The following is a 12,793-nucleotide window of genomic DNA, read 5'->3' as shown; positions in this document are numbered from 1 at the left end:
TGAGTTCCAGGACAGCCAGGGCTAAACAGAGAAACCCTGTCTCGAAAAACCAAAAACAAACAAACAAACAAGAACCTATACACTGAGCCATCTCCCTCGCCGCCCCTCAGGCATGTTTTGATGGAGGTGTACGCTGGTGTGCAGGTAGAAGCCTCCTGGTACGATAAGGAGCATCTGTAGAGACGATGCAGGGAAAAAAGCTCAACCAGGCGTGCTTGACTGGGGTATTTGGGAGAAAGTAAATGGGAAGGAGCTGTACTATCTCCACAGATTTATGAAAATAAAAACGCTTCTTATTCTTTCTTTTTAACCAGGCTTGATGTACCCATCACTGTCCCTAGTGCACAGGAGCCTCCCTGCCCTTGAAGCACTCATGCCCAGTCTGCCACCCCAGGACATCAAGCCTCATTTCTGGTCCCTCTCAGTTGTCTTAGCCCTATCCCCCCAACAGATAGGGTTCTTCATTCAGCCACCCCTGTCTGACTCCTCTCTGGGAAGATACACACTGCTATCCTTCTGAGCCAGCTTGATATACAGCCCCCCTCTAGCTATTTGTCCTGGAACTGAAGGTCTGCACTGTCTGCATGGGTCTAACCCACTTCTTTCCCACAGCCTAGCCATGAACCACTGGATGGGTGGGGCTCCTGGTCCGTCTTGCAGAGTGCTACTTGCACACAGGCATTAATTTGCTGTTCAAATGGGCCCTGGCACAAGGTTCTGGAAGCCCTCAGCCCTTGTATTTAATCAGTTAGGGACTGAGATGTTTGTGTCTTCCGTGGTACCAGACACTCATGACATCAACCATGAGAAGAAAGCACTTAAGACTGCCAGGCAACAAAAAGCCGGAACAGGTGGCAGCTGTTTCACGCTGCCACTGACCCCCACCCCCCACCCGCGTAAGACCTGGCCCTCTCTGCTCTGCTCCCAATCTTCTGCGGCTCCTTTCTGCTTCTTCCTGGTTTCTTTTCCTTGCCCCTTTGAATACCCAACCTTTCCTACAAAGGCCTCTTACCCACTGCACCTCGCCCCAGCGCCCTGCTTCTCATGCTCTCCCCCAAAGTAGCTGTGGCATTTACAGAGCACTGAACACCATCCTGTCACTCACTGCTCTTAGCGCTTTACTGTTCGTGCATCTGATCTCCACAGTGGATGAACCCTACTGCTTCTGGACTACAGATGAGGAAACTGAGGCACCATGGAGTAGCTGGCCCAAATCACAAAGGTCCCATGTGAACATCCTCACTTTGGGGGTCAAAATGGCTGGGATGGGTTTTGTCATGTCCCTTGCTAACCAGTTTTTCGCCACTTCCGGGGTCCTGTTAGTGGTTCCTCTTAGTGGTTCCACTAAGGTCAGAGACCCCTGGAGTAGAAATCTTTCTACCACTTGACATTAGTTTTCAAGCCATTAAAAGGGACTGCCAATTACTTTTCAATATGTCCCCCAGATTCAGTCTTGTCACTGTCTTAACTCTCTGTGTGTCACCCCCAGTCATGCATGTCACACTTTCATCCTTAGGCTCTGTCTTTATTCCCTTCTCTTCTGCCTGCCCATGGGGTCTCTGCAGGACAGACTGAATTAAGACCCAGATCTTGTGGCTAATTTACTGCAGTGTAACCCAGGGTTGGAAAAATACGCCCCAGGTCTTGAAGAAACAAATTCTATTTTAAATAACTTGTCTAAGGAACCAATCAGAGCTGGATAAAAAAGACATATGCATAAAAATATGCAAAGTAGTTTCACATTAAAAAGTAAAGAGACATAAATATTCTAATGCCTGGCAAGAGAGCCACCAAAAAATTATCTTCTTTTAAAGGAGTGCTAAGATACTAAGACCTCAGAAACTACTCATAAGGGTAAGTTTAAATATGTTATAAAAACACAGAGGAGAGCTGGAGAGATGCCCCGTGGTGAAGAGTGCCTGCTGCTCTTCCAGAGTTTGGTTTCTAGCAGCCATTTTGGGTGGCTAGCTCACAGCAGCCTGTAACTTCACTCGGGAGATTCTGATGGCCTCTTCTGGCCTCCACGGGCACTCCCTCGCATGTGCACACACAGGTTACACAAACCAGAAATGAAGTCAGTCTTTAGAGAGAGACAGAAACACAGATGCAAGCTCATGTCCAGAGCAGGAGTGAGGGGCAGCATAGCAGTTGGCAGTGGCTGCTGATTCCTACTACGAGTAGCTGTCATTTTCTTCCTAATAATGGGTATGTTATACATTTATAATTGGAAAACCTTTTTCTTTCCTGTGCTATCCAGAGCCCTGTGTATTGTAAGCAAGCATTCTACCATTCGGCTAACCCCTAATCTAAAGAACTAAATAGGAAAAATAACTTTTAGGCACTGTGTGGTGGCACAAGCCTTTAACCCCAGGCAGAGAGACCCTGTCCTAAAAGACAAAAACCAATCAACCAGACAAAACAACTCCCCCAACAACAACAAGACCCCCAACCAAACAAGTATGCAAGCACGCAGCCCCCTCTGAAGAGTCGGGAGCAGCAGTGAACTCTAGAATGGCTGTTTCCTGCCTGTGCTGAGTTCTAACTGCCCTGGAGGCTGGCTGTCCTCCCAGGGCTCACTGTCCCTACACTCTGTCCCCAAAGCCAGGTGTTGCCCTCCTGCCTTGCATCAGCCTACAGCCCCTGCCTAACAGAACTGGTTACCAAGCCCCCACTTCTACCTTTCTAAACCTCCTTTCTCTGAGGCCTGGCAAGTGACGGCAGTCCGCAGCACAAGCCTTGGATCTGGGGTAACCAATGCAGTTTGGACACCAGGTCATTTGTGATTTTGTTTCAACACCCCCCAAGAGCTGAAGCGGGGGTGCTGAAGAGCTCCCACTGTTCCTCTCAGTCCCTGCAAGATTCTAGAGAAGCAAGGCTGGTTTTGAGTGCAGATACCTTATTACCACATCGAACTGGTTGAGGGCGTGACCCAGCTCTAGTCCGTGAAGGATGCCCCCGTTCCCAACAACCACACAGCGCTTGCAGGCCTTGGCTCTCAAGTGTTCAGGAAAGTCATGCTCAGGCAGCACATCCAAGAGGCTCTGGACTTTACTGGAGAACTTCCGGAATCCAAAAGGCGGGCCATACTTGAGCTCGGCTTCACTGGCCGTGGGGACCTTCTGCACAAAAGGCTCCAAGTTGATGCTGTACCTGTCCTCAAATAACAGAGCCATAGCCGTCTTCGCGTACCTGGGCCGACATTCCTTCTGTAAGACTTCCTGAGCATAGCTCTGAGCTCTCTGGAAGGGAAGGACCAACATAGGTTTTAAAACCTCTCCACCACTAGAAGTGACGTTGTCTAGACATCAGTCCTGTGATTACCATCTGCTGATACACAACGTTTACCTTTTAGGGTTAGTGTTTTCTTAGGAACAGACAGGAACCAGAGAGCCATATCTTATGACAAGAACAGAAACTCTCTACAAGGCCATTACTTTCATTACACCACTGAGAAAAACTGTCACCAGAAGATGGGCCCTAAGTTGGCTGACTGTACTTACCTTCGGTATGCAAAGTGGTCAGATCTATAGGAGACACAGGGAGAATAGTGGGACCAGGGACTGAGGAGATGCAGAGATACGGAATGTGTCTGACAGGTACAAAAACAGTGTTTTTGAAAGATTCTGGAGGGCCAGAAAGATGGCTCAGTAGGTAAAGGTGCCTGCTGTTGACCTGAGTTTAATCTCTAGGACTCACAGAATGGAAGGAGTGAGCTTACGCCCCAAAGTGGTCCTCTGACCTCCATACTGTGTTACAGTACACACACACACACACACACACACACACACACACACGCACGCACACACGCACACAGTGGTATGTTTGCTTAGCATGTTGCAATGCTCTGGATTGGCCCTCAGGACTGGCTAAGATGGTAAATTTTGTTATAGGGCTTTTTGCCATTATCTGATTTTTACAAAATATACTTTCATTGGAAACATTTCCCTCATCTCAGTCGAAAAACCTTTAAAAATATTTTTAAAGTGTAGCCTTGAAAAGTTATTTACTGCCTGTAAAAGGGCAGTGTGTGCAATTGGGGAATTAACTTCCTTTTGATAAAGGGGAACTGATTAATGGTTTCACACCCTTGCACCCCCTGTGGCACCCGAAGATAAGGTCACCAGTGAGTTCCCTTTGTGGTTTCAAGGTGGCACACCCAGGAGAATGAATCAGGGCTGCTCACGTGCCAAGGCCTGAAACAGCAGCTTCTACGCCTATGGGAAAGGAACAAAGATACTCCACACATCAGCAGCTCACATGTGGACCGGCATCTTCCTGAGGGGTCAGTTAGAGCGCCAAGCAAGGAACCTATCACGACCTCACAAACACTAAGCAGGCGAGGCCCCTCCATGGGCCTTATCCCAACCTGGGGGGGGGGGATGGGCTGGGGGAGGGGGACAAACAGAAGGGCCCTGCTACTGCCTTCAATCATCTCTATAGTCTCCAGGTCTCGTGGTCATACACAGCCATTTTTGGAGCCCCTGAGACCCAGTTCACCCCTAGGATACATGCGCAGCACATGTTTTCACAAGTCACCTAGGATCTAAAGGGACATCTGCAGAGTGCCCAAGGAGACCTAGGGAAGGGGGCTGGAAGTGTGCTCTCAGCTCTCCTGTGCTGCCAAATCTTTTCTTTAGAAGTTTCCTTTGGAGAGGAGTGAAATTTCATTCCATTCCCTGTCCTGCAAAAGTATTCAGTTTCAGGCTTCAAATTTAATCTATTGTGAGCAGAGCCCAAGACCCAGCTGTCACCCTCTGTAGTAACCCTGCCTGCCTCCCGGCTGGGGCTGGGGACCTGAGGGAGCGATCGAGCGCAGTTAACAGCACTGGAGAGGGTGAGACCACCGTGAGCCTGGTTCCTGGTTTAAAGATGTGCTGAGCTCTGAAGGTGCCTGCCATCACAGGGCAACATTTCCTAGCTGAGCTCTGAAGGTGCCTGCCATCACAGGGCAACATTTCCTAACGACAGTGCACTTTGGTGCCTCTTCTCTTTTCCCTACATGGGGTTCACAGCTTAAAAAAAAAATCAAAGGGGGGACAGTTCACTTTAAGGAACTGGGGTATGCTCGGAGGAAGCAGGGGTTCCGGAACATGGCAGCCAAGTGGAGGAGGGCTGACTGAGAGGCGCCATCCTGGCGGCTCTGGGATCCAGAGAGCTGCTATTCCTCTTTTAAAAAACAAGATGCTGTGTCAAATCTAGGGGTGGAAATAAAGGCTTTAGCTCTTCAAAGTCATCCAGGTTGAGCTGCAGGCCACCAACAATGAAGAATAAAGACATCTTGAAGGTCCAGCTGTCACTGATGTGATAATTTACCATGGGCCATCACAACATGAAAATCCACTGAAGGGCATTAAGGGCGAGGTGACTCCTAGGCAACACTGCCATGTCCACTCCTGGCTTGGGGTCATGTTTCTTAGACACACAGACAAGTGGCAGACTTTCGCGTCCACATGAAGCTCTCTCCTCATTACCTACCGACTTTATAGTTTCAGGAGAGGAGAGAATTTAGGTCAAAGAACTTTGAGTTAACTAAATACAAGAAAGGGCCTAACTCAGTCATAGCTCCTGGTATCTGGGGACCAGTTATTATAGAAACACACAGTTTTCACATCTGTAACTGTCTCCTCTTCCCTTTGCCTAGTGGCTGCCACAAGTGAGAGCAAAGTTCTCAGCCTTCTGGTGATTAAAAGCCAGAATTTAAGGATAATACTCAAGGGGCAGATGCTGCAGTGAACCCTCACTGCTGTAGTGGATGTGGGCTCTGTGTGGAATCAGTTGAGAAAGGGCTCTGCGGGAACTGACCAGTGTGATGGAATGCCCCAAACTGAATTGCGCTGAGAATGGTGTAACTCAGAGAGTGCTCCAGAGGATTAAGTCCTACTGTGTGATTTCATATCCATCAACTGTCAAGACGCAAAGGCTGGCAGCTGCAGATCTACTTAACTAGTAATATCTCCGCTACAGCAGTGGATGCTGGATAGAGGATGGGGTTGTGGCTTTCTTTGAACCTCTGACACGTTTTGGGGTGGTCTGTAGAAAGTGGGGTGGTAGCAAGCAGAGCAGAGATGTGTGCAAGTGCTACTGCCTTGGATCAAGGACCAGCCCTGCAGGGCCAGCCTGCTCACTGCGAGCATGGTAAAGGGAGGACCGAGGAGCTGGAAGAGCTGAGGAGTTGGGCCCTAAATAACTATGCTGCATGGAATGCTGTCCCCAGGGTGACCTGTGGTCTTCAACTCTCAGAAAGAAGAGTGGGCCAAGTTCAAATTGCTGCTGCTACCACTCAGACCAAGCCTAAATTGACACAATATGCCAGTCTCTCCTCAAATATCTTTTAAGCACAATTTTGGATCTCAGACACACTTTCAATGTGTTTAAGCCTCCCTCCAGAGACTACCATTGGTCTTGTTAACAAGTGGCATGTTAATGGAAATTTTTAAATTAAAAAAAATCATAAACTTCACAACTTGGAAGCTATTCTTTCTCCCCTGAGGAGGGAATGACAGCTGGACCCGGTGCGCTAGGACCCAACAGGACAGGACAGGACAGGACAGGGTGCTGTTCATGCTTCCAGATGCTGGGTATGACCAATGAAGCCAGCGGGGTTCACTCTTCTGAGACTACACATGTACAATCATTCAAATCCACCCACATGTAAAGCCAGATGTGTAGCACACATCTGCGGTCCCAGCCCACGGTGTATAAGAGATAACAAACTAGTGTGCTGTCTACTGTGGTTTTAAGGACCTCCCCTCTGTGCCCCTTTCCATTTCGTTTCCTGCTGAGCCCTACCCCAGGCCCTCCATGATATGCTGCACACTGCAAAGGGGGAATCTGGCCAAGACCTTTTTTGAAATGTGGGGCAATGTATAAGGGTGAAAACTGTTTCTGATGTTGTTGCTGTTTTTTTGTTTTTTGTTTTTTTTTCCAGAAGGGTGGGCGCAGCGAGATGCCTGAGCAGGTAAATGTGCTCCACCATCCCTCTAGAACCCATACAGTGAGAAGCACCAACTCCTGTAAGTTGTCCTATGACCTCTACGTGTATGCTGTGGCACGTACTCACCCACAGACACACATACATAAAGGAAATGTTTGAAAAAAAGATGTTGAGAGCTACTGTGTGTTTAAGGCGAGCCTGAGCCACATAGAACACAGGGCACCTTACCTCCAGTTCTGTACCAGGACTCTCGCAGACTTTCAGGGATGATGCGCACATGACAGTCCCCCAGCTTCCCTTCCACAAGGGAGAGCTATAGAAAACCTTCTCCAGTATTCTCCCCTGAGGGTTTTGTTGTTGCTTAATTTTAGAAACAGGGTCTTGCTCCACAGTGCACACTAGCCCCAATCACTGCCTCATCCTCTGGGAACACCACTGTGGGTCTTTATGCCCAATGCCAGTGTTAGCTTTCAGCTGGAAAAAGGAACGCATTATGCTAAGTGCACAAGCCAGCAACAGAAGATGGTGGGCTGTATTTACAGGAAACAGGCAACAGCCTTGGAGGCAGAAAGGGATTCATGGTTTCCCAGGGCAGGGAGTGACTGCTAAGAGTCCTGGAGTTTCTTTGGGTGACGATGAAAAGGCTCTGGGCACACACCGCCATGCAGCACAGCACCGTAAATGCATGGAAGACTGTGCACCACACGCTTTAAACAGTGAATTTTATGATGTGTGAATTCTATGTTAATAATAATGTCACTAGTTTGTTATCTCTTGTGGTCAGAAAGAATGAGGTTGAGAGGGAATGAGAGCAGCTCCACCCAGTGCACCCAACACAGGCAGTGCTAGATGATATGGGGCGAAGGAAGCCAGACCACAGGCCATGAAGCCCTCCACAGGTGGAGGAATGGGTCTCCACATGCTTCCAAAGGTAATGAGAGACCAAGAGTCTTGGGGGGGTGGGAGGTGACTCAGCAGGATCTGTTCTTAGAAATTCTACTGTGTAATCACAGGGCACGCCTGAGGCAAAGATAAAACAGAAACAGACAACAGGCGAGAGGAAGGGACTCCTAAGAGCCTTTACTTAGACTCCCAGGCATTGTAGAAACTCAATTCTACTCACAAATAATTTATAGTTCAGACAGACTGGTAATACACTCACATGAATTAATATGAGAGAGTGTGTGGCAAATGGAAGGAGATCTCAAGCCTTTCCTCCTGCAGTCTGGTTGCTAGTTGAATACATCTTTATGCTACTAAGGTCACCTAGACAGGTCCCATTATTTTCCCGAAGCAGATCTTTCAGGGTATGTTAAGTGTTCCCACCCTTTCTATGGTACCTCAGAAATGCAGTCCCGAGTCTCCTTTTGGTCTTTATCAAGTCGCTAGGGCCCTGAAGAACTTTAAAGAGCAATTGCCACAGCAGTCATGGAGCTAGAGCAACGGCTCAGTGGTTAAGAGCACTGGCTGTTCTTCCAGAGTACCTGGGTTTGATTCCCAGCACCTACCTGAAGGCTCACAACCATCTATAATTCCAATTCTTGGGGATTCAATGCTCTTTTCTGGCCTCTGGGGGCACTGCACACTTATGATATACAGACATACAAGCAGGCAAAACATCTATACACAAGCTGGGTTTGGTGGTAGCACACGCCTTTAATCCCAGTACTCAGGAGGCAGAGGCAGGCAGATCTCTGAGTTTGAGGCCAACTGGTCTACCAAGCAAGTTCCAGGATAGTCAGGGCTACACAGAGAAATCTTGTCCTAAAAACCTAAAATCCAAAACAAAACAACAAAAACAAAAACCTATATACATAAAATTTTTAAAAGTCTCAAAAACAAAGCAATAGTTATGGGGGGAGGGGTGGCTGAGTGTCAAAGTACTTCTGCACTAGCCTGAGGACCCATGGGGACAACCCGGTGTGATAGTATGTGCACATGAGCTCCCCCCCCCCTCTCACACACACACACACACACACACACACACACACACACACACACACACACACACCACAGAGTTGTCTGGCCTCTAAAAGGATAAGTAGACCAACCCCGGTTATTAATGTAGTTTTAGGGGAACTAAGGAATGCAGGTGGTCAGGTCTCTACTTCTGCCGTGTAGACTCTGCATGGTAGGACATTATAAAAACATATCCACCCTACACGGAGCACCATGTTCAGCCTCATGTGAGAGATTCATTCTCTCTCTCTCTTTTTTTTTTTTTTTTTTTTTTTTTGGTTTTTCGAGACAGGGTTTCTCTGTGTAGCCCTGGCTGTCCTGGAACTCACTCTGTAGACCAGGCTGACCTCGAACTCAGAAATCCGCCTGCCTCTGCCTCCCAAGTGCTGGGATTAAAGGCGTGCGCCACCACGCCCGGCCCTAGAGATTCATTCTCTCCTCCACTATACAGACTCTAGCATCATCAGCTGTCAGGCAGGCAGGCAGGCAGTCCTGGTACATATAATCAAAAGGACGGGAAAATAAGATACATGAGAAAGTGGAGGAGCTCAGCAAAGAAAGAGACAGAAGAATCCACAGTGATTCAGTATGCCACACTAAATGGCATTATTTTAGGCCTTTCCCCGGAGACAGAAAACGGGATTGTCAACAACCCTGACCCAAGCGTTGTGAAAGGCCATGGAACTGAACGGGCTTCAGGGGCGTCTGCAAGGCCAGGCAGGCTCGTAGAGGAGGGAGCTCCAAGCACAGGACACTGGGCACACGTAGCTCCCAAGCAGATGTGGATACTGATAAAACAGGGGAAGGCTGCAAGCATCTGAGGACAGCGGGGCAGCAGGAAAGCCAGGACTAAACAGGGTCGAGCTGCGCAGCGGCTTGCTATCTGACCCATAAAAAACAGAAGGGTCTGAAGCACACGCAGTCTCAAAGTAGAAATGAGTAAGTCCAAATCGGTCAAGAAAGTAACCATGGACACAGAAACAGATGTGAAACCAGAACACTTCTTCAGGTTTTCACGAGGATTTCTATGTCATACAGCAGAGATGGGGCTGCAGCTAAAGTATGTGCTTGGAAATGTCTGAATTGAAACCGCATGCACTAGCTCACCTTTATCCGGTCAGGGTCCACATAATGCGTTCTTTTCATGTCACATTCTTCAGCAGTGTAATTCAAAATGAGGATGTACAGGAGCCAGACTCCAAACACAACCAACGTGCACCTGGGTGGGAAGAGTCAGGTACAGTAATGCATTATGTGATGCACAGAGAAAAATATACACCAAGTACAATCCTAATTCAAATGAAATCAAGGCAGGATCAAAGGCAGCAGTTCTCAACCTGCAGGGGTCAAGCATCAGATACCCTGCGCATCAGGATACATTACGATTCCTAGCAGTAGCAAAAGTATAAAGTAACAACCAAGAGTCACAACGTTAGGAAGGCTGAGAACCACTGACCTAAGGTCGCCATACAGTGAAAGTAAGGTGTCATTTCCTGATTAGATGATCCTCTACGTTATAAGCAAATATAGACTCTCCCCACCTACTGCCACTTTTCCCAAGGGCAGACAATCCAAATAATAAAATCCAAATCACAGTGTTGATAACGGAACTAAACAGAGTATAGTAGGATCTGAACTGCAGGATCTTTGCCTCAAATTCTTTTTCTGCTTCTTTAGATATTGTCAAATATTTAACGAAGGAATTATCTAGGTGTAGGGAGAGGTAGAAAAGCCACAGATGTAGTTCTCATGTATCGAGTTCTCAAAGGTTTTTAAAGAGAAACAATCGTACATGGTGGCTAACAACCAACTGTGACTCTGGCTGGAGGAGATTCTCTCCTGGTCTCTGGCACCAGACAAGCACATGGTGCACAAACATACTTGCAGGAAAACACTAAACAAACAAACACCCACAAACTGCCATCAGTTACCCTTAAGCACATCAAAGAGCTGTCTCTACAACTCTCGTAAATTCACACTAGCTTAGCATCACATTCACACACCCACACATGCACACAGACAGACAGATCGATAGACACGCACAGTTGTTAGAGGAAAGGTAGTGTCTAGTTTTGGCTCTAGAGATCTCTGTGTGTTTGGTTGTTTTGAGACAGCAGGGTCTCTAATAGTCCTGGCTGTCTTGCAGCTTGTTATGTAGACCAGGTTGACCTCTAACTCACAAAAAATCCTCCTGCCTCTGCCTTCCAAGTGCTGGAATTAAAGGTGCATGCCACCATGTCCAGCCAAGATCTCAGTTTTAATAAATCCTCAGTAATACTGGTAAATGAGAAGTTAAATGTCTAAGCCACAATTTAAGAGCCACTGCTTGATTTAAAGAACATCTACAGTCTTAAGATGTATTTCCTTCTATTTTATGTATATGAGTATTTGCCTGCATGTATGTACATTTACCACATGTGTGCCTGGTCCCCAAGGAGGTCAGATGAAGGAGTCAGCTCTCCTGGAACTGGATTTATTTTCTTAAAGCCCCTAGCAGATTGTGTTGGCTCTAACAGATGCAAACGCTGAGGAAAGTGGCCAGAGAGAGGATGCAAGGAGGGGTTGCTGGGAGTTCTCACTTCATGCTGTACACCAAAATCTCTCTCTGGGATTGAGTACACGGTCAGGTAAAGAGGATATAGTATTTTCTATGAAAATGGCTTGGCCAAGTCAAAAGAGAGCAAATCTCCAAACAAAGAATGTATCTTATACATAGGAGATACAGGAAATGTTAGTTCTCCAGAGCAGAGGAAAATATGGATGGGGGGAGGGAGAAGACATTTCACCAGGCCCCTTGATACCTTTTACTAATCCATGAACTCAGTATGATCCAGTCTTCTCTCTAACCCTATGATGCTTGTGGGTGGCTATATGTGTGCCTATGTGTATGCACACGTGAGTGTGTATGTGTGTGTGTGTGTGTGTGTGTGTGTGTGTGCATACTTCCATGATATGTGCATAGGCATATCACGTGTGTCACAGCTTGTGTGGGAGTCGGGGGACTATCTGCTGGAGCTGGTTCTCTCCTTCTACCATGTGGGTCTCAGGGGATCGATCTCAGGTCATCAGGCTCTTTAGTGGTACCTTTACCCTCTGAGCCACTTCCCTGCCTCCTGTCCCTATTTCTGAAACAGGATCTCTTATTGGCCTAGAACTTTCTAAGTAGCCTAGGCTGGTTGGCTAGTGAGCCTCAGGGATCCAACCATCTCTAAGACTTCTCCAGCTCTGGAATGACAAGCACATGCCACCTCATCTAGCTTCATCTCACAGTATCCCCCGCACCTGTTTTGTGAGACAAAGTCTAATGTATCTCAGGATGGCCTCAAAATCATTATGTCACTTAAAGAAGATCTGGAGCCCTTGATTCTCCTGCATCCACCTCCTAAGTGCTAAGGCAGCAGGCATACTGTACCACACCTAGTTTGTGAAATGATGACGATCAAATCCATGGCTTCTTGCATGCTAGGTGTGTCCCACTCAGCTGAATCCCCAACTTGATTTTTTTTTTTAAAATCAGAGGGTATTAAGACATCCGTACATCTGCAGCATGTGCCTCTCTTCGCTGTACTTCCTAGTGTGGTCTGTCACACACACACCACTCAGCACAGGCCTGGGTCTGTCTGGACAGAGGCCCTATTCAGCAGGCATCAGATGCAGTGCCAGGTATGCTATAAACCTCAGTAGCCACCAGTTGACTGGGACCAAATGGGATTCAACTCTTTATTCACATAAATGTCCATGAAGTGAAGCAGAAGACCAACTTTTATCTCTCCTTGCCCACCCCCTTTCTCTCTCTGCTTTTTGAAACAGATTCTTATGCAGCCCAGGCTGGCCTTGAGGTCCTTGCCAGTCTTAAGTGACTGTACCACAGACATGTGCCACAATGTCAAGTTTGGGTTT

The 12,793-nt window shown here is 47.5% G+C and overlaps 1 protein-coding gene across 2 annotated transcripts in view; it reads right to left on the bottom strand.

The window, feature by feature from the left end:
- The window catches only part of St3gal5 (ST3 beta-galactoside alpha-2,3-sialyltransferase 5), a 53,548-nt gene that overhangs the window by 9,194 nt on the left and 31,561 nt on the right, over nt 1-12,793 (bottom strand). For both annotated transcript variants that reach the window (XM_021190328.2, XM_021190327.2), the window contains exons 3-4: nt 10,001-10,112; nt 2,896-3,239 (exon numbers count right to left, since the gene is read on the bottom strand). In XM_021190328.2, the coding sequence (XP_021045987.1) occupies nt 2,896-3,239; nt 10,001-10,112 (456 nt within the window). The remainder of the gene's footprint in view (nt 1-2,895; nt 3,240-10,000; nt 10,113-12,793) is intronic.

Source organism: Mus pahari, chromosome 2 (genome assembly GCF_900095145.1).
Source record: "Mus pahari chromosome 2, PAHARI_EIJ_v1.1, whole genome shotgun sequence".
Classification (NCBI taxonomy): Eukaryota; Metazoa; Chordata; class Mammalia; order Rodentia; family Muridae; genus Mus; species Mus pahari.
The sequence above is the reverse complement of the archived record's forward strand: the minus strand, read 5'-3'. Positions and strand labels throughout refer to the sequence as shown.